Raw genomic sequence first — 21,547 nt, 5'->3', positions numbered from 1 at the left:
CGATGTTACCTCGGTCGATTCGGACGCCCCGAGCTCGACGCCCCCATCTCGGAATTCGTTCGGGTTCTCCATGAAGATACCCCTTGACTGAGATGCCATCCTCGATCGATCTTCATGATCGAGGATCGGTTTTAACCGTATACAAAGGGAAAAATGGATTAAAGATGGACAGACAAGTCACACATCATACAGCATTCAAAAAGAACGTGTTTTAAACTCCAGGAATCTAACGCCTTTTTGGGGCAAACTTTCAGAAGACTTAATAAAGTCATGTCGTCTGCCTCTGGAAAATTTATAGCCCCTTATTCACGCACTGGTTTGCCCCAATTGCCCTCCTCCCGACATTCTTAACAATTTTTTATCCTTATTTATAGCTGAATACTTCATTCCTTATTTTATCTACAATTTTTATTATATACTACAAAGATCAGTTGTATCCATGGACAAAGCCAACTCTTTTATTCTTTCTGTTATCTTGCAATTACTCTACTTGTTAGTGGCATGCATAGCCACAAACATAAGCACAGATCAATCAGCTCTTTTTGCCTTAAAAGACAAAGTTACTCTAAACTCTTCTCATCCCTTAACCCAAAATTGGTCTTCTCAATCTTCAGTTTGTGACTGGATTGGAGTCACTTGCGGCTCTCGCCATCATAGGGTGAGAGCACTCAATATATCAAACATGGAAATTGTTGGAACCATTCCACCACAGTTGGGAAACCTCTCGTTTCTCGTTTCTCTAGATGTGAGCAAAAATAATTTTCTTGGAGACATCCCTCAAGATTTGTCTCGTTTACGTCGATTGAAGGTGATTGATCTGGGATACAATAATTTCAGAGGAGAGATTCCAATGTGGTTCGGTTTCTTTTCTGAGCTTCAAATATTAATTCTTGATAACAACGGTTTCACTGCTATACCTCCTGCTTCTATTTCTAACCTGTCCAAGTTAGAAACTATCAGTGTTAGAAGCAATCATCTTCAAGGTAATTTTCCCAAAGATATTGGCAATCTTCAGAGTTTAAAGGAGCTGGTTTTAATCAGTAACCAACTTACTGGCGCTATTCCATACTCCATTTTCAACATCTCCTCGTTGGAGACTTTAGCTCTCACATATAATCAATTATCAGGGAGTCTTCCTGCAGATATATGCCGCGGTCTGCATAAAATCAAGAGCATTACAATAATTTCCAACCAGTTGAGTGGTCACATTCCAGCTAGTTTGTCTAACTGCACAGAACTGTATGAGTTGTCATTGTCATACAATAACTTCAATGGGATCATTCCACCAGACATTGTAAACTTGGAGAGGCTTGTGATCTTAGCCCTTGGGGGAAACAACTTGCAAGGTACGCACTTGATAGTCTCAATTTGCATTTAGAATGCTTTGTTAGCATTTATAAACACGTGATCTATAGAAAATTGTGACGTTTAATAGGAGTAGTAACATTGCATTTTAATTCAAGAAGTCGTGTTGCTCTGCCCTCATAATAATAGCCCCAGCCCTGCTCTATTTACAATCCTAGGTAGGCGATTGGACGTACATGATGTTTGGTTGGACGAACCTTCAACCTTTAAATATAACTTCGGGAAAAAATAGAATTATTTTCAAAATAACCACTATGGGAACACCTTTTTCAATACAACTAAATATCAGTCCCAAAATAGTTGGGTCAGGCTATATGTAGGGGTGGCAAAACTAATCCAAACCCATTTGACACGTCCAACCCGTCCAAGTTTTTATGGGTTTGGGCTAGAATAGTTTTGAAGATGGGCTGGTTTGGGCTAGTCCAAGTTAACCCATCTCAAATCATCAGCCCAGATGGACCCATGATGATGCACAATTTTGACCCATGGAAATGCTCTATCTTAAGAGTTATACCTAAACACATGTTATAGCTTCAATCTTTTGTTCACCATATAGATATAGAGATACATACTTGGTTGTGCTAAAAGAAAAGAAAAATCTGTAGATCTTGAATACCAGTTGTCCGGACATATTATTACCCAAAAAAAAAAAAAAATAGTTGTTTAGATATATGGTTCGTAGGTAAGATTCTATACAGAATCTTCGTCTTAGTGCAATTATTCAGTTTCTGCAAAAATTAAAAAACACTTCTGCAATAATTTTTCAATTTTCGCAAAATTTCTCTAAATGAAATTTGGTTGATTTTTTTTTTTTTTCATTTTTTTCCACCTATCTTTTGAAACAAACGTCAATTATAATCCAACAGTTAAAACAAATGCTAATAAGTAATGATACAGTTGATCAACCTTGACCGATGGATTAAGTTATGAAATTCACACTTCTCTATCAGATTTTCATCATTAATTATTTTCGATAATACCTGTTAATGATAATGTTTTGACATTGTAATTCTTTTTGTTCATTACTAATTACTCTAGGATTCTTCCACATCATTATTTACAGTGACATCTGTAGGCTTTCATCATCCTATGGTGAGAATATAGTAAAGATTTGTTTAAAAATTGAGAATATTGTAAGGATTTGGGTCAAGTTGGACGGGTTATGTTAGACCCATTATTTAGTTTATCTTGACCAAACACATCTTGACCCAAATGATCTTTAGGCATGGTTGGGCATTAGCTCATTTATTTACTCAGCTCATCTTGACCCGCCCAACTTCAGCCTATTTGACACCCCTAGCTCTATGTATCATCATTAACTATGTTAATGCATTTAAACTGATCTCACGTGGAACAACTTTTTCAATAGCTTCCTTTTTTAGATTCTATGGACTTGAACTATAAGTCTATCCTTTAGAATATGCTCTCTTCGGCTTTATTTCCGAAATTAAACCCATACTCAGCTATTTTCATTTTTTTCAAAAAAAAAAAGGATAATCACATTTTTTAACGCTGAAATTTAGATGTGGTATTTAAGAATAACTAAGAATAGTGCAACACATGCACAAATCTTATTATATAATTAGTATGAGAGAAGAGTCCTTGATTTGCAAGAAATTATGAAAAAGAAAACTACACTCTGACGAAAAGTGTAAATAGGAAAAATCAAAGGTAGCAAGGTAAAGTAAAGCTTATTCATATTCAAAAGCCTTCTAGTATGGAAGAAAAGGCTTTTGATGGGTATATATATAATTGATCTTCTTCTAGCTCTTAAAGAGTTAAGAAAAAGGCAAGTCTCGCGTCGACGTCGTCGTCGCTCGCTCGGCTTCGGCTTCAGATTTGGATTTGGTCAAAGATCCATTGATTGATTAATCTTTTTGGATAAAATTTCTTTCAATTATTTAATTAATTAATTAAATAATTAACGAAAAATTCAATCCGGAATAACCCATGACCCGCGACCCAGTTCGGTCAGGCCCGTTTTCTTTTCCGGATTATTTTAAATATATTTTTCCTGCAATATTTCAAACACCCCTTTTCAACAGCCATGGCTTTTTCCGGAATAACCCATGACCCGCAGCCATGAACTCTATAAATAGAGTTTGAATCCCAGAATCTTTCCTTACGAAATTTTCTGAGCTTCTTCTTCTTCTTCTTCTGCACAATATTTTCCAGTGTGTTTTACGACCATTGAGTGGTTCGCAGTTCATCAGAGTTTTGGTACCTATACACTGGTGAGTTAAATCGTTCTATCCTGGGAGGATATATTCCAGCACCTCGGATACTTGAGGAGAATAATTTCCTTAAGGACACACTGTGTATTCAGTGGGCTCGATTTATTCCTATACTGTTTTCTTGTTTTTCAGAATCTATTTCGTTAAACAAGTATTACTAACTTTCTGTTTTGTTTTTCCCAGAAAGTTTAATTCTTTATTATAGCAATACAGAATAATAACATTATTCTTAGTGGTTTTGAGACCAGAGCCGATTTATTATTGCTCAGTATGATGGATTTCGATGTTATTTTGGGCATGGACTGGTTGTCACCCTATCACGCTATCCTTGATTGTCACACCAAGATGGTGGTGTTGGCTATGCCAGGTCTACCGCAGCTAGAGTGGATAGGTACCTTAGATCATATTCCTAGAAGGGTAGTCTCATTTCTTAAGGTTCAGCGAATGGTTGAGAAATGGTGTGATTCTTATCTGGCATATGTGAGGTATGGTAGTGTTGATACTCCTACCGTCAAGTCTGTTCCGGTAGTGAGGAATTATTCAGATGTATTCCCGGCGAATCTTCCGGGCATGCCGCCCGATAGGGATATTGACTTTGGTATTGATTTGTTACCGGACACTCAACCCATTTCTATTCCACCTTATCGTATGGCCACGTCACAGTTGAAAGAATTAAAGGAACAGTTGCAAGAGTTGCTCGATAAGGGCTTCATTTGGACCATTGTGTCGTCTTGGGGTGCTCCTGTCTTGTTTGTAAAGAAGAAGGATGGTTCTATGCGAATGTGTATTAATTATTGCTAGTGGAACAAGGTTACAGTGAAGAACATGTATCCATTTCCACGTATTGATGACCTATTTGATCAGCTTTAGGGTGTCAGAGTGTTCTCTAAAATCGACTTGCATTCAGGCTATCATCAGTTGAAGATTCGGGAGCCAGATATCCCGAAGACTACTTTTAGGAAATGTCTTAATCTTAAGAAAATTATTTTTTTTATATTCTGTATTTTGTTTGTGGAGATTAAAACCTGTGTGATTTTCTACTCCTTCTGAATTTTACTATTCTGATTTGAAGATATAAAAACTTCATCAGAGTATTGAAATTCGTAAGACGATTTGAAGAACATAAAAACTTCATCGTTTTTCTGTAAAACAGTATATAAAAACTTCGGGTTTTATACATACTGTTTTTTTTTGTTAATAACAGTATTGTGTACTGTTCTGATTTTGCCATTAATTAAACTCTTCTGTTGTTTACAGTGAGAAATGGAAATTGATAAAGGAAATTCTTCTGCGACTATTGCGGCAACGACGATAGCCTCGTCAAGCCGGACTGATGTTCCACCGGCAGAGAAACCGAGGAAATTTTTCGGAGCCAACTTCAAAGGATGGCAGCAAAGGGTGTTCTTCTGGCTTACCACACTTGGTATGGAGAAATTCACTAGTGAAGAACATTCAGTGCCTGCTGCAGACATGCCGAACAACGAGAAATTCATGATTGTTGAGGCGTGGAAGCATGCAGATTTTCTTTGCAAAGGCTATATCTTAAGCGCTTTAGAGGATGACTTGTACAATGTGTATAGTGCGATGAATACTTCGAAAGAATAATGGGACGCACTTGATAAGAAGTACAAGACTGAAGATGCATGCTTGAAGAAGTTCGTGGTTGCCAAGTTTCTAGACTATAAAATGATAGACAGTAAAACTGTTGGAACCCAAGTTCAGGAGCTTCAGCTTATTTTTCATGACCTTATTGCTGAAGGTATGGTCGTGAATGAAGCATTTCAAGTGGCTGCAATGATTAAAAAATTGCTTCCTTCGTGGAGAGATTTCAAGAACTATCTTAAGCACAAGCGCAAAGAAATGAAGTTGGAAGATCTTGTGATTCGTCTTAAGATTGAGGAAGACAACAAAACAGCCGAGAAGAAATCTCGTGGAAATTCAACGATCATGGGAGCTAATATCGTTGAGGAGACTGCTCCAAAAAGTAAGAAGAGAAAGAGGTCTTCTGGACAGACTAAGGAACAGAACAAAAAAAAATTCAAGGGCAGCTGCTACAATTGTGGAAAAACCGGTCACAAAGCCCCTGATTGTCGCCTCCCGAAAAAGTATAAGAAGAAGGGACAGGCCAACATAGTGGAGAAGAATTATGACATTGATGATCTGTGTGCAATGCTTTCGGAATGCAACCTAGTTGGAAATCCGAAGGAGTGGTGGATTGACTCTGGAGCCACTCGACATGTTTGTGCTGTCAAGAAAGCATTTGCGACTTACTCTACTGTTGGTCCCGAAGAAGAGCTTTCCATGGGAAATACTGCAACAGCCAAGATTGAAGGTTATGGAAAAATATTCCTGAAGATGACTTCCAGCAAGGTGTTAACGCTCAACAACGTTCTTCATGTTCCTACTATTAGGAAGAATTTAGTTTCTACTTCTTTGCTTGTTAAGAACGGATTCAAATGTGTATTTGTTTCTGATAAAGTTGTTGTAAGTAAGAATGAAATGTATGTTGGAAAGGGCTACCTCACAGAGGGCCTTTTCAAACTAAATGTAATAGTTGTTGACAGTATGAATAAAATTGCAGCTTCTTCTTATTTATTGGAGTCAAATGATTTATGGCATATTCGTTTAGGATATGTCAATTACAAAACCTTGCGAAAGTTAATTAATTTAGAAGTGTTGCCTAAATTCGAGTGTAATAAATCAAAATATCAAATATGTGTTGAGTCTAAGTTTGTAAAACATCCTTATAAGTCTATTGAAAGGAATTCAAATCCTTTAGACTTAATTCATACTGACATTTGTGATATGAAGTCGACACCATCTCGAGGTGGAAAAAAGTATTTTATTACTTTTATTGACGACTGCACTCGATATTGTTATGTTTATTTGCTTAATAGTAAGGATGAAGCAATTGAAGCATTTAAGCAATACAAGAATAAAGTGGAGAATCAATTGAATAAAAAGATCAAAATGATTAGAAGTGATAGAGGTGGAGAATATGAATTTCCATTTGCAGAAATATGTTCGGAATATGGAATTATCCATCAAACTACTTCACCTTACACACCTCAATCCAATGGAATTGCGGAAAGGAAAAATCGGACATTAAAGGAAATAATGAATTCTTTATTAATAAGTTCCGGATTACCGCAGAGTTTGTGGGGCGAAGCTATCCTTACAGCTAATCAAATACTCAACAGAGTACCCCACAGCAAAACGCAATCTATTCCATATGAAAAATGGAAAGGAAGAAAACCCAACTTGAAATATTTCAAAGTGTGGGGGTGTCTAGCAAAGGTACAAGTTCCTTTACCTAAAAGGGTTAAAATCGGACCAAAAACTGTTAATTGCATTTTCATTGGATATGCTACAAACAGTAAAGCATGTCGATTTTTGGTTCATAAATCTGATAATCCCGAAATTCACATTAATACGGTAATGGAATCAGATAATGCTGAATTCTTTGAAAGCATTTATCCGTATAAAACTGAATGTGAGTCGTTAAGTGAAAGACCTAAACGACCTTGGGAAGAACCAAATATGTCATCTTCTGATTCAGCGTTTTGGAAAGAGGCAATCAATAGTGAGATTCAATCAATTTTGGATAACCATACATGGGAATTGGTAGATCTTCCTCTAGGAAATAAGCCTTTAGGTTCGAAATGGATATTTAAACGGAAAGTGAAAACTGATGGCACTATTGACAAATATAAGGCAAGACTTGTTGTCAAAGGTTATAGACAAAACGAAGGCCTTGATTACTTTGATACTTACTCGCCAGTAACGAGGATAACATCTATTAGGGTGTTAGTGGCAATAGCGGCCGTGTATAGTCTTGAAATCCATCAAATGGATGTTAAAACAACTTTCTTAAATGGAGAATTAGAGGAAGAGATTTACATGGAACAACCTGAGGGTTTTGTGGTAACTGGTAAAGAAAAGAAAGTGTGCAAACTTGTTAAGTCACTTTATGGACTTAAACAAGCACCAAAACAATGGCATGCCAAATTTGACCAAACAATGTTGGCAAGTGGGTTTAAAATCAACAAGTGCGACAAATGTGTTTACATTAAAAACACTCCAGGTCATGAAGTCATTGTTTGTTTATATGTTGATGACATGTTGATAATGAGCAAAAACATGGCAGATATAAATTCTACTAAGCGCATGTTGGCTAGCAAATTCGATATGAAAGACTTAGGAGTTGCTGATGTGATCTTAGGAATCAGAATTCACAAGACTCCACAAGGTCTAGCATTATCACAGTCTCACTACATTGAAAAGGTACTTGACAAGTTCAAGTATTTGGATTTCAAAATTGCCAAGACTCCAATTGACGTGAGTTATGCACTTCAAAAGAATGAAGGTAAAAGTGACTCACAATTGGATTATGCAAGAGTATTAGGAAGTTTGATGTATATCATGAATTGTACACGACCAGATATAGCATGTGCTATTAGTAAACTGAGTCGGTTTACAAGTAATCCCAATCACATATATTGGATGGCAATGAAACGAGTTTTGGGGTATCTCAAACATACCCAAAATTACGCTTTGCATTATAACAAATATCCCTCAGTGATCGAGTGATATAGTGATGCAAATTGGATCACTGGATCATCTGAAGTTAAATCCACGAGTGGATATGTTTTCACAATTGGGGGTGGAGCAGTGTCTTGGAAATCATCCAAACAAACGTGCATCGCCCATTCTACAATAGAATCTGAATTCATTGCTTTAGATAAGGCCGGTGAAGAAGCTGAATGGCTCCGGAATTTCTTGGAAGATATTCCATTTTGGCCCAAACCTTAGGCACCTATTTGTATACATTGTGATAGTCAAGCGGCAATAGGCAGGGCAGGGAGCATTATGTATAACAGAAAATCTCGTCATATATGACGGAGACACAATACCGTTAGACAACTAATCTCTAGTGGTGTTATCACAATTGACTACATAAAGTCAAGAGATAACGTGTCGGATCCACTTACAAAACGCCTATCTAGAGAGGCAGTTGAAAGATCATCAAAGGGAATGGGGTTAAGGTCTAGGACAAGTCATCATGACGGTAACTCTACCTAGCAGACTGGAGATCCCACGAGCTAGGTTCAAAGAGATCAAACAAAGTTATGAATGACGGTTCAACATTGTCAAATAACTCAACCCATTCTCGTGATGAAGACAATATTCAGAAATCGAGGTAAAGCATTAAGGCTTTTTGATGAGTCAACAAAGCTTAAAGGTTTTTTAATGATTTGCTAAGTCTGGCAGGATATGACCAGATAGTGTGTCTATAGGATTACACGTTTAGAAATCACCTATGTGAGTGTGAAGTGTAAGCCGCTTCAAGGGAATGAAAGTAAAGGCCCATTCTCTAAGCACTCATGAAACCAGGCGGTGTTCATGGCTGAAACGAACACAACCGTGAGAACCATAGATGGTTAAGGATTGATTGTGTGACTTATGTTGTCTAGGTATACAACAAAGCTCGACGGTTCAAAGATATCAAATCTACCGATTGACCGAGTATATCCGATATAAGTTCACTACAGAAAGTTCAAAGGGAAACCTACTTATCCAGATGCAATTAATTCTTGCATGTAAAACATACACGCGTCCGTGCATTCCTTTATTTTATAGCCATTCCCCATTCATGTGGGGGATTGTTGGGATTTTAAGCTTGTGTAGCTTAAAGAGGGTAAATGAGAAATGGAGGGAAAATGAAATATTTGAGTTTTCCTTGGGAAATGGACATTGTCCCATATCGGAGGAAGAAAAGGCTTTTGATGGGTATATATATAATTGTTCTTCTTCTAGCTCTTAAAGAGTTAAGAAAAAGGCAAGCCTCGCGCCGTCGTCGTCGTCGCTCGCTCGGCTCGGCTTTGGCTTTGGCTTCGGCTACGGATTTGGATTTGGATTTGGATTTAGTCAAAGATTCATTGATTGATTAATCTTTTTGGACAAAATTCCTTTCAATTATTTAATTAATTAATTAATTAATTAACGAAAAATTCAATCCGGAATAACCCATGACCCGCGACCCGGTTCGGTCAGGCCCGTTTTTTTTCCCGGATTATTTTAAATATATTTTTCCCGCAATATTTCAAACACCCCTTTTCAACAGCCATGGCTGTTTCTGAAAGGTTGCAAACCTTTTCAGAAACATTGCCATCAACTCTATAAATAGAGTTTGAATCCCAGAATCTTTCCTTACGAAATTTTCTGAGCTTCTTCTTCTTCTTCTTCTTCTTCTGCACAATATTTTTCAGTGTGTTTTACGACCATTGAGTGGTTCGCAGTTCATCAGAGTTTTGGTACCTATACACTGGTGAGTTAAATCGTTCTATCCTTGGAGGATATATTCCAGCACCTCGGGTACTTGAGGGGAATAATTTCCTTAAGGACACACTGTGTATTCAGTGGGCTCGATTTATTCCTATAATGTTTTCTTGTTTTCCAGAATCTATTTTGTTAAACAAGTATTACTAACTTTCTATTTTGTTTTTCCCAGAAAGTTTAATACTTTATTATAGCAATACAGAATAATAACATACGGAACATGACATCGCTATGGATACTTAATTTCAAGACCAACAACTTAACAGGTAAGTTTCGAGCAATGTGTTGTTGTTTGGCCATCCAGATATACTCTTTCTGAATGGTTTCATGGAAACAAAATTAAAAATAACATTAATCTAAATCTTTTTGCAGGTGTTATACCCAAAGAGATTGGGAACCTTCACAGGTTGGAGACACTTTATTTGCAATTTAATGAATTAAGTGGTTCCATACCGGAAGAGCTCTTCAATATCTCTACGCTAAGAGTGATGTCACTTGCATTTAATAACCTTTCGGGTAGTCTTCCATCTGCTTCAAGCTACTGGCAAACAAATCTACATTATCTGCATCTTGGTAATAACAGCATAGATGGGGTTATACCCAGCTCAATCTCCAATTCTTCAAATCTAAAGGAATTAAATCTTAACCACAACAAATTCAGTGGCCCGATTCCTAACTCTTTGGGGGATTTGAGACAGCTTGAACGTTTGACGTTGTTCGAAAACAACTTATCATCTCCGCACCTAAGTATCTTAACTTCTTTGGCGAACTGCAGATCTTTGAAAGTGCTAGAGATAGCGGTTAATCCTCTTAATGGTGTTCTTCCAGATTCCATTGGCAATCTCTCCAGTTCTCTTGTACTATTTGATTTAGAGGAAACTGAAATTAGGGGAGAGATACCATTAGGAATTGGTAATTTAAGTAACTTAAAACACTTTTTCCATATCCGGCAATGACTTGACTGGATCAATGCCAAGAACATTCTGTGATTTACACAATCTTCAAGTATTATATATTGAACAGAACAGATTAAGTGGACCCTTACCGGAGTGCCTTTGCAAATTGCCGGAGTTGGGCTTGGTTCGTTTGTCTTATAATCAAATATCGGGTCCAATACCATATTGCATTGGTAATGTTACCTCTTTGAGAAATATTTATTTAAATTCAAATAGGCTCACTAACATACCCATGAGTCTATGGAACCTCAAAGATCTTGTACAACTTGACTTGTCCAATAATTCTTTGGTTGGTTCTTTACCTCCAGATTTTGGAAATTTGGATGCCATCACATTAGTGAATTTGTCGAAGAATCACATTTCAGGAAGTATTCCAACCACAGTTTGCAGAAACTAATTTATCTTTCTTTGGCTTTTAATGAGTTACAAGGATCTATTCCTGAGTCACTCGGAAAAATGATAGGTTTGGAATCAGCGGATCTATCCAATAACATTCTTTCAGGTATGATTCCAAAATCATTAGAGGCACTTCGGTATCTGAAGGATTTCAATGTATCATTCAATAGATTAGAAGGTGAAATCCCAAGTAAAGGACCTTTTAGCAGTTTCACCTCTCAATCTTTTATGGGAAATGAAGAGTTATGTGGTGGTTTCCTTTTCCGACCTTGTAAGGCTAGGTCTGTTCATCACTCACGGAGAAGCAGATTTCTTCTGATTGTACTTGTCCCATTGGTGGTTTCATTAATGGGACTTGGCTCAATTGTTGTGTTCATGTTCAGGAGACGTAAAAATGTTCCAACCCAAGTCGAATCCTTACCTACAACAACCATACTAGCCAGGATTTCATACATTGAAATTGAAAGGGCAACTCAAGGGTTCGACCAATGCAACTTGCTAGGCCGTGGAGGTTTCGGTTCTGTTTACAAGGGCATCTTTGCGAATGAGATGGTATTGGCAAACAAAGTGTTTAATTTACATATTGAAGGTGCATTCAAGAGTTTTGATACTAAATGTGAAGTTCTACGCAACCTTCGCCATAGAAATCTTACCAAAGTTATCAGTAGTTGTACTAACATGGATTTTAAAGCATTACTTCTAGAGTACATGCCCAATGGAAGCCTAGAGCAATGGTTACATTCTGATGATTACTACTTGAATATGATCCAAAGATTAGACATAATGATCGATGTTGCATCAGCTTTGGAATATCTCCATCATGGTTATGCAACAGTCGTTGTACATAGCGACTTGAAGCCTAGTAACGTCTTGCTAGACGAAAGGCTGGTTGGACACGTGAGTGACTTTGGCCTGACCAAGTTATTAGGAGAAGGGGAATCTATTGCTCATACTAACACACTTGCAACGATGGGCTACATTGCACCAGGTAACTTTCTGTTTTGGTTTTTTATTATCGAATATAAAGTGCTAATGTATCAAATAGTACGTAATCTTTTGTTTTCTAGTTTTATGTAATATATCACAGATTCATGAAAAAATGGTATTGAAAACATCGAAATATAGTGCCCATTACTAAAACAGGACTGTTGCTTTTAAGCACCACGTGCCGGAAAACACTTTCTAAATGCTCAGATTAATTTTATGAACAAACAATTATGCGGTTAGATAGAAGTGCGGCATTTTTTTCCTACTAAAATGACCAAAATGCCATTAAAGATGTTAATATCAAACAATAGATTATTGCACGACTTTTCATTTCCGATACAAATTATTATATCTTTCAATTCATTTTTAAGTTTTAAATTGAATAGATAAAATTATCTTAAATGAATATAAGTTATTTATTGAAATAACATAGTAGTAATTAATATATGCCCAACTTATAGCTTTTGGCTTATGTTTTGCTTAAAAGTACAAGAAATTTAAACAGTTTTTTTTTTTTGGCTTGCCAAACACAAATATCTTATTTGCTAGTTTTAATGTAACATATCACAGATTTTGCATGAAATATGACAATGTCAAACCCTATATTCATGCATCTACGACAATTTAAAAAAAAAACTGCAAGTTTTTGTTTCATTTGATTGTCTTACTCTTGGTTCATTTTCGTTTTACCTTCAGTTTTATTTTTAAATTTTTTATCTACTCAATATAGATTTAGCTTTTTTTAATATCTTCCAAATACAAAGATATTACTTTCGTTATTTATTTAGTTTGTTAAGAAACTAATTCACTCTAGTAACATTGGATCAGAGTATGGATCAGTAGGATTAGTTTCTAGAAGATGTGATGTGTACAGCTACGGCATAATGCTCATGGAAACATTCACAAGAAAAAAGCCATATGATGAAATGTTTCAAGAAAATTTGAGCATGAAGAGTTGGGTCTGTAATTCAATACCTGCAACACCAGAGGATATTATTGATGCCACCTTATTGGAACCAGAAGAGATTGATTTCAAGAAAAAGTTGCATTGTATGTCCTCTATTTTGGAGTTGGCATTGAATTGTACAGCTGAATCTCCTAATGAGAGGCTGAACATGAAAGATGTCCGGGCAAATATCAAGAAGATCAAACTGGAATTTCTTTGCAAATGATGTAGCAAAGTTTATGTGATGGTAAGTATCCAGCTTTTTCGTCGATATTCTCATGTCTTCTGGATAGAAATGATTATTTTCTTGTCTATACCATATATAAATGTAGAAAATGAGCATTTTCTTTCATACAAATATCTCCCTTGTAGTAAAAAAAGAACTGAATTGAAGGACATCTTTTTAAAGAGTCTTAATTTAAAAGGCAAAACAAAAGGAAAACAAAGTCCAATGAGCCAACTAAGAAATTTAAAGTTCAAAAAATTAAGAGTTTCATTTATCAAAGGAAAAATATGAAAATAACTCAAGTCTCTCTTACTAGTAGTATATTTTTGCGTTCGTAACCATAGTGAATGAGCCAACTCATGTTTGATCCCTTTAATTTTGAACAGGTGGTGCCGCCTTTTCCTATGGGTGACACCAATTGAGATGACAACCAACATTTGGTCCGAGATTTGGACTTTTCTTGTTTATTGTGCTTTTCTCTTGTGCGTGTTTAAGGTTTGAGTGTGTGCGCGCGCGTGTCAAATAACTTTAATAAATAAGTGTGTACTGAAGTTGGTATGGAAATACCTTGTATAATATTGATGATCATTATTATGTAGAATCAGCTTCAAGAGTCGATGAAGAGCAGTGTAAAATGTTGAACTACAAGCTATAGGCTCTTTTGGTTACCAAGTTACACTTAACAGCTTGGCTGCAGATTGAAAGCACAAATATAGTCCAGATTTTCCACTCACTCACAAGTCACAATTGAAATTGAGACTTAAAACCCAAATATTTAAGGTGGGTCCTAATTGGTGGAAAAAAACACTAAAAGACTGAACTTCTTTCCCAAGTACTTAGATCACCCGCCCAATCACTAACACTTGGCAAATAAAATCCAGCGACTCAAAGAAGAAAGCAATTTCCAGTAAAATTCCAACATTAACTGGACCAAGTAGCAGTTAGTAACAAGCATAAAAAATCAGAAACAACTTTGGTTTCATACATTTGTTAATCCTCCAATATTGAATCTCAACAGATCAGAAAGTTTCTGTGGTTCAATACTGACAAAGACAGCATGACAGCTCCTATAATCACATACAAAAGCTTCACTCTCTTTTTGTGGTTCAGTATGTTATTGGTATCTTCATTAATCCCATAACTCAAAAACCAGAGATATGCTCACTGAGAACCATGCACCTCTTGTTATGAACACTTCCAACGCCCAATCAGCTATCCTAGTCAGCAGCCACGTCATGGATCCTCAAGGAATTGGAAACATGAGGCGCAGCACGAGAATTCGCAAAACGCCAAAAGCTCTAACTGATTTTGTTTGGCACCTAGGGCAGAGAACGCGTGAGCAGGAGCAAAATCTAGAAGAGCAACAACTATAAATAAGAAAGTAGTAGTTGAAATAAGATAGACTAAAATCATGAGTGATCTCTGATTTCCTCTCATCCCCCTTCTGTATCTGTTCTTCTCATCTTCCTTCTGGTCTATATCTTTAGATACTAATTTGTCTCAGTAATTCCCATTGTAATTCCATTATTGAGTATTGAGTTTGCTACCTAGATCAGTAATTGAGTGGTTACTGTCATATTAAGGAGTTGGGTTTACTAGTTGTCACACTGGTGCTTTCACTGGTTCGAACTCCATGACTGGTTTTTCGAGTTCTACACTTCCGGTAGATGTTCCGCCTTCTTCCTCTGCTGCTCACTCTAAGGAGATTTCAGATATCGTGGCTTCTATCGCTGAGCTCACTACGGCGTTCGCCGGTCAGCAGAAGTTGCTTCTCGATCTTATGACTCAAGTTGCGAACTCGTCGCTTTGCAAGGGTGTTGCTGATACTGCTCCAGCAATTCCAATTATGCGCCATAAGCCAGCTTCTGTTGGCTTTTCCCGTTTCAATGATGATAACCCAGAGGCTTGGGTTTTTCAAGCAGAGAGGTATTTTGACTTCTACCACATCGCGGAGGATCATAAATTGACATTAGCTTCGTTTTACTTAAATGGTGAGGCATTGGAATGGTATCGTTGTTTCGCAATAAGCAGCTCAGTGATTGGGATCGTTTCGCCGTCAAGGTCTCGAGCCATTTTCGAAAACGTGCTCTATTGCCACCGGAGGGACGCCTCTCTAAGCTCAACCAGACATCGACAGTTGCTGAGTTTCAGGCCCAGTGGCTAATGAGACGAATGATACGCCGGAGTCTTGGTTAGTCCCTATTTTTACTTCCGGCCTACGTTTGGATATCCAAAACGCTGTGTTGGCCCATTGGCCCACTACATTAGATGAAGCATTTGAGTTGAGCCAAATACACGAGCAAAGAGTTTTGGCTGAGCGGGGCGGGTCGCCCAAACCTGCTTTCCCTAGAACTCCACCGTTATTGCCTACCTCAAATTTAGGTCATAAAGCTTCTGGTCTTCCAACCAACAGGCCACCTATTAAACGTCTCTTGCCGGCTGAAGCCCAGCAGCGCCGCGAGAAAGGTATCTGTTACCATTGTGATGAGAAGTATGTTCCGGGTCACAAATGTAAGGCTCTTCCACATCTACTATTATTTGCAGAAGATGACAACGACCAGGCTATTGGGGTTGATTCATATCCTACGGATGAAGCTCTTGCCGAGGAGTTACAACACTTAGAGGTCCTCCTGCAATCTGCCATCTTTTATCACGCATTGGCTGGCGGTAACATTGGCACCACCCTACGCTTTACCGGCCATATTCAAGGGTCCCCGGTACAAGTATTAGTTGATGGCGGTAGTACACACTGTTTTATTCAGACTCGAGCAATTAAATTTTTACATTTAACGGTGGAGCCTATCACGCCATTTCCCGTGGTGGGCAGTGGTCAGCGCCTCATTTGCGAAGGGGTGGTCCGACTGATGCCCTTACTCATTCAGGGGTGTCTCCTCTCTATGGACTTCTATGTTCAACCTATGCATGGGTCCGATTTGGTCCTTGGTGTATTGTGGTTAGCCACATTGGGCCGAGGGGTGAAGGATTATGGCCAACGTCAGTTAGAATTTATTCTAGATGGACAGCAATTTAGTTGGCAATGTGAACCCCCTCTGGATATGCAGCATGTGCAACTCCAAAGTTTGCGACGCCTATGTGTTATTGATGTTGTTGCCACTTAGTATCACTTGGAAATGGTTGGTGATTCTCCCCCAACCCCTTTTGACCCACCACCAGCTTTTTCCGAGTTATTAGACTCTTATACAGATGTTTTTGCCAAACCGTATGGCCTTCCTCCAGCTCGATCACAGGACCATGCCATACATTTAGCACCTGCAACGGGCCCTGTCAATGTAAAGCCTTACAGATACCCTTATTTTCAGAAGCAAGTCATGGAGAAATTAGTCAATGAGATGCTTGTTGAAGGCATTATACGACCTAGCACCAGCCCTTTTTCATCCCCTGTCCTTGTTCGCAAGAAAGATGGCTCGTGGCGTTTTTGTGTGGAATATCGAGCACTCAATGCTATAACGATAAAAGATCGTTTTCCATTCCAACGATTGATGAGTTGTTTGATGAACTACATGGGTCAAAGTACTTCTTGAAGCTCGATTTATTATCCGGCTATCATCAGATCAGAGTTAGGCCTGAAGACATTGAGAAGATTGCTTTTCGCACTCATGAGGGACACTACGAGTTCTTGCTGATGCCCTTTGGGCTATCCAATGCTCCCTCAACATTCCAAGCTACTATGAACTCGGTCTTTCGACCTTACTTGCGCCGCTTTGTGCTTGTCTTCTTTGATGACATCTTAGTTTATAGCCCAACCTGGGACCTGCACATGGAGCCTCTGACTAAAGTGCTCAATTTGTTACAACAATATCAGTTGGTTGCCAAAATGTCCAAATGTACGTTTGGCTAGGAACGAGTGGATTATTTGGGCCATGTTCTGTCACAGCAAGGCCTATCGGTGGACCCTGCTAAAATTGCTATTGTACAACAATGGCCAGCACCACGAAACATGAGGGAAGTACACAGTTTTCTTGGGATCGCTGGATATTATCGACGGTTCATTCGTTGACTGATCTTCTTCGACATGATTCATATTCTTGGACAGCTCAAGCTCAAAAGGCCTTCAAGAATTTGAAGCAATGTCTCAGCTCCACACTAGTGTTGGCACTTCCTGATTTCGCTCAACCCTTCCTGGTTGAAACAGATGCTTCTGGGATCGGCATCGGAGCGATATTGTCGCAGAAGGGTCATCCAGTTGCCTACTACAGCCAAAAGTTATGCCCTAGGATGCAACAGACGTCTACTTATGTTCGTGAAATGTTTGCTATCACCCAAGCACTTGGGAAGTGGCGTCAATACCTACTCGGGCATCGTTTTACAATCATCACTGATCAACAAGCGTTAAAGAATCTCACTAACCAGGTTATACAAACTCCGGAGCAGCAGAAATAGTTGGGGAAATTAGTGGGTTTCGATTTTGATATCGTGTATAGGCCAGGAAAACATAATCTCACAGTTGATGCTCTATCTCGATTACCTACTGCCTCATTCATGGGCTTGTCCAGTCAGTCATTTCGTTTGTTTGAGCAACTGAAGGAGTTGAACAAGGTCCATCCTGAATTACTTGCTATCCACCAAGGGTTGCAAAATGATCCTAATACATTTTCTGACTATCAGCTCCGAGATGAGATGCTTTTTTTAAGGGTCGCATTGTGCTCCCTTCAGATTCTCTGTTGCGACTTTATTTGCTTCAGGAGTTCCATTCCTCGCCCTTGGGGGGCATTCCGGCATTGGCACACCTTCCACCGGCTGTCCTCGAACTTCTTCTGAAAAAATATGCGTCATGATGTACCTTCATATCTTCTTGCCCCACCTGCCAGCAGATGAAGGATGTTCACCATCATCCCGCCGGGCTGCTTCAACCATTATTTATTCTGGAGCAGGTATTCGAAGAGATCACAATGGATTTTATCACTTGTCTTCCTCCATCACGAGGCAAGACCACTATCATGACTGTGGTTGATAGACTCTCCAAGTACGCCCACTTCATTCCCTTACCAGCCACGTTTTCTGCCATCACTGTAGCAGAAGCATTTGTTGCTAATATTCTGAAGTTACATAGCCCTCCTATATCCATCGTCACAGATCGTGATCCTCGTTTCTTGCACTCTTTCTGGCAAGAGCTCCATCGTCTTCAGGGTACTACTTTGGCTATGAGCACAGCCTATCATCCTCAAACGGATGGGCAATCCGAGGCTCTCAATAAATGTGTAGAACAATACCTTCGGTGTTATGTGGCCGATTCTCCAAAGGATATGGTAGGCATGCTACTTGGGCAGAATACTGGTATAACACTTCATTCCAGACTTCTGCGGGGATGTCACCTTTTCAAGCGCTATATGGTCGTGAACCTCCAACTCTCGCTCGCTATACTCAACATAGCAGTTCTCATAAGCTTGTTGAGGCATACTTCCTTCACAGAGATGAGGTTTTGGAGAAGCTTAAGGGGAATTTGTTACAGGCCCAACATCGTATGAAAAAGTTTGCTGACGCAAGAGGACTGAGGTCACATTGCAAGTCGGGGGCAAGTCAGGGATTGGGCTTATGTTAAGCTTCAGCCATACCGTCAGCATTCACTGCGTCTTCAGACGCCGCACAAGCTGGAACGCAAATACTTTGGGTCCTTTACGGTTTTGAAACAGATTGGACCTGTTGCATACAAGTTGGAATTGCCGGCAGCTGCACAGATTCATCTTGTGTTTCATATTTCAGTGATTAAGAGATGTGTGGGATCCCCAGATCAACATGTCACGCCACTGCATTTATGCGATACTACCCCATCACAGGATAATCTGAACCTTGAGGACAAGGTTCTTTTCGGGGACGGAGGTAATGTTATGAACACTTTCGACGCCCAATCAGCTATCCTAGTCAGCAGCCACGTCATGGATCCTCAACGAACTGGAAACATGAGGCGGAGCACGAGAATTCGCAAAACGCCAAAAGCTCTAAATAATTTTGTTTGGCAGCTAGGGCAGAGAACGCGTGAGCAGGAGCAAATTCTAGAAGAGCAATAACTATAAATAAGAAAGTAGTAGTTGAAATAAGATAGACTTAAATCATGAGTGATCTCTGATTTCCTCTCATCCCCCTTCTGTATCTGTTCTTCTCATCTTCCTTCTGGTCTATATCTTTAGATACTAATTTGTCTCAGTAATTCCCATTGTAATTCCATTATTGAGTATTGAGTTTGCTACCTAGATCAGTAATTGAGTGGTTACTGTCGTATTGAGGAGTTGGGTTTACTAGTTGTCACACCTCTTTTTTCTTGAACCGTTGGTCTTTGGCCAACTGGTTTGCTTAGCCATGGCAGCAACCAATATCACCACTGATCAATTCGCCCCTCTTACCCTGAAGGCTCAAATCACTTCAGACCCTCAAGGTGTCTTGGCAAACAATTGGTCTACTTTTATTCCAGTTTGCCACCAGTTTGGAATCATTTGTCGTGCTCGCCACAAGAGAGTAAGTAAAATAGATGTTTCTAACATGGGTGATGGGTCTTAGAGGTACCATTCCTAACGAATTAGGAAATCTATCTTTTCTTGTTTCTCATGATACGAGTGGCAACTTTTTGCAGGAGGACTTGCCAAAAGAGTTGGTTAATTTATGACTACGAGGCAGCGGCAAACTAGATTATAACAGCTTCAATGGGTAACTACCATTGTGGTTGGTTTCTTGAACAGGATTCAAGTTTTGACTCTAAGAAATAAAGGTTTCCATGGCCCTCTTTTCAAAATTGTCAAGCCTTGAGGTTTTGGACCTGTCTTATATTCTCTATGAAACGAAATTCCAGAGGGTGAGACTAACACAACTAATGGGCATCGAAAGCAGGTTCTTCCAGCTTCTCAAACAATGCAGTACACTCTGAGAAAGACCACAAGTTCAGCAAAATCTTGCCGGACCCTATCTACTGACCATTAGACTTCACAAGACCCGGCTCTGTTACTTTTTTCCTAAAATCATTTTCGAAACAGATGCTGATTAGCAAAAAGAAAAGGATGTTGTAGAACTATTTTTCAGTAATGGGAGCACAATTAACCATTAGGGACGAGATGAATGCAGTATAGAAGCTACGGGTTCCGCAAAACTGCGCCGGCAGATCTACTAGACCATGTAACTCAGATCGTCAGTGGGTTCTGTGACATTGCAAACCCATAAAGTTTAAATCTTGGATCCGCCCCTTATGGCATTGCTTCAAAATGGTGACATTACATAATGCTTTAATCTCCATCAATAAGAGAGTTGATCTTTTATAAGAGATATATAACAAAAGGGAGAAACTACACGGTAAAAAGTTACTTACTGCTGCAAAACTGAGGCAATTAGTTCAGCTGGCAAGTTTGAAAGCATCAATGAACAGACCATAAGTAAAACCCATCTTGAAGTTGTTCAAAAGAGCAATGGGAAAAGTCACTTTAGGCCGACTGTAATAGAACCGCGTCACATACTCGGTAATTAAAACGCAGACTACAGCAGCAATGACATCATTGACTCCTAAAGCACCAAAAGATAGAGAAATTGTCTGAGCCACATAAAATCCACCCAGCAATGATATACCTCCAAATAGTGCCCTCCGTGATGGGCTTTTAAAATAATTTCTTGAAATCTCTGGCACGACACGGATAATATCAACTAGCCGCCGAGGCCCTCCTCCGTTATCTTGCACAGCCTGAATTCTGAATAATCTATTTGAGCTTCGAAAAGATGTATTACTTACCCTAGGTAAAGCCCCAGTTGTTGGATTCTTAATGCCATGTCGGATATGGATTGTAGATGTTAAAGCCAGAGAATGTCCCATTTTGATATCTTCTCTGCAATTATATGAGTGAACAGTATAGGCATAAGAAGTTGAAACCCAACCCTCTAATCAATTGAAAGGAATTTTAGATTCATGTCCTCAGAAACAGAGGTAATTAAAAAAAGCCTATGTATATATTCCTAGCTTTTGTTTTCCTTAAATACCCCGCACAAGACACTAGTAACAAATTAGCTAGAGGAGTGTTTTGTCTTTTCACAAAAATCAACCCGGTTATGAATCTTCTCCTCCTTCCGGTTCCTATTTGTTATATTACTCCCTTAATTGCCATTT

General features: G+C 38.8%; 1 protein-coding gene and 1 pseudogene across 1 annotated transcript; one reads left to right on the top strand and one right to left on the bottom strand.

The window, feature by feature from the left end:
* Positions 1-284: 284 nt before the first annotated feature.
* On the top strand, positions 285-14,204 carry LOC107768099 (uncharacterized; annotated as a pseudogene).
* Positions 14,205-14,334: 130 nt separating this feature from the next.
* On the bottom strand, positions 14,335-21,409 carry LOC107768098 (uncharacterized). The gene is made up of 2 exons (XM_016587206.2): positions 20,762-21,409; positions 14,335-14,768 (listed from the first exon to the last, which is right to left on the bottom strand). The coding sequence occupies exon 1, from the start codon at positions 21,254-21,256 to the stop codon at positions 20,786-20,788; it is 471 nt and encodes a 156-aa protein (XP_016442692.1). The 5' UTR covers positions 21,257-21,409; the 3' UTR covers positions 14,335-14,768; positions 20,762-20,785.
* Between the last annotated feature and the right edge of the window lie 138 nt (positions 21,410-21,547).

The sequence above is a fragment of the Nicotiana tabacum genome, chromosome 17 (assembly GCF_000715075.1).
Source record: "Nicotiana tabacum cultivar K326 chromosome 17, ASM71507v2, whole genome shotgun sequence".
NCBI lineage: Eukaryota > Viridiplantae > Streptophyta > Magnoliopsida > Solanales > Solanaceae > Nicotiana > Nicotiana tabacum.
The sequence above is the reverse complement of the archived record's forward strand: the minus strand, read 5'-3'. Positions and strand labels throughout refer to the sequence as shown.

Coding starts and splice junctions, on each gene's coding strand:
- LOC107768098 (XM_016587206.2), bottom strand. CDS start 21,256: ATGGGACATTCTCTGGCTTTAACATCTACAATCCATATCCGACATGGC.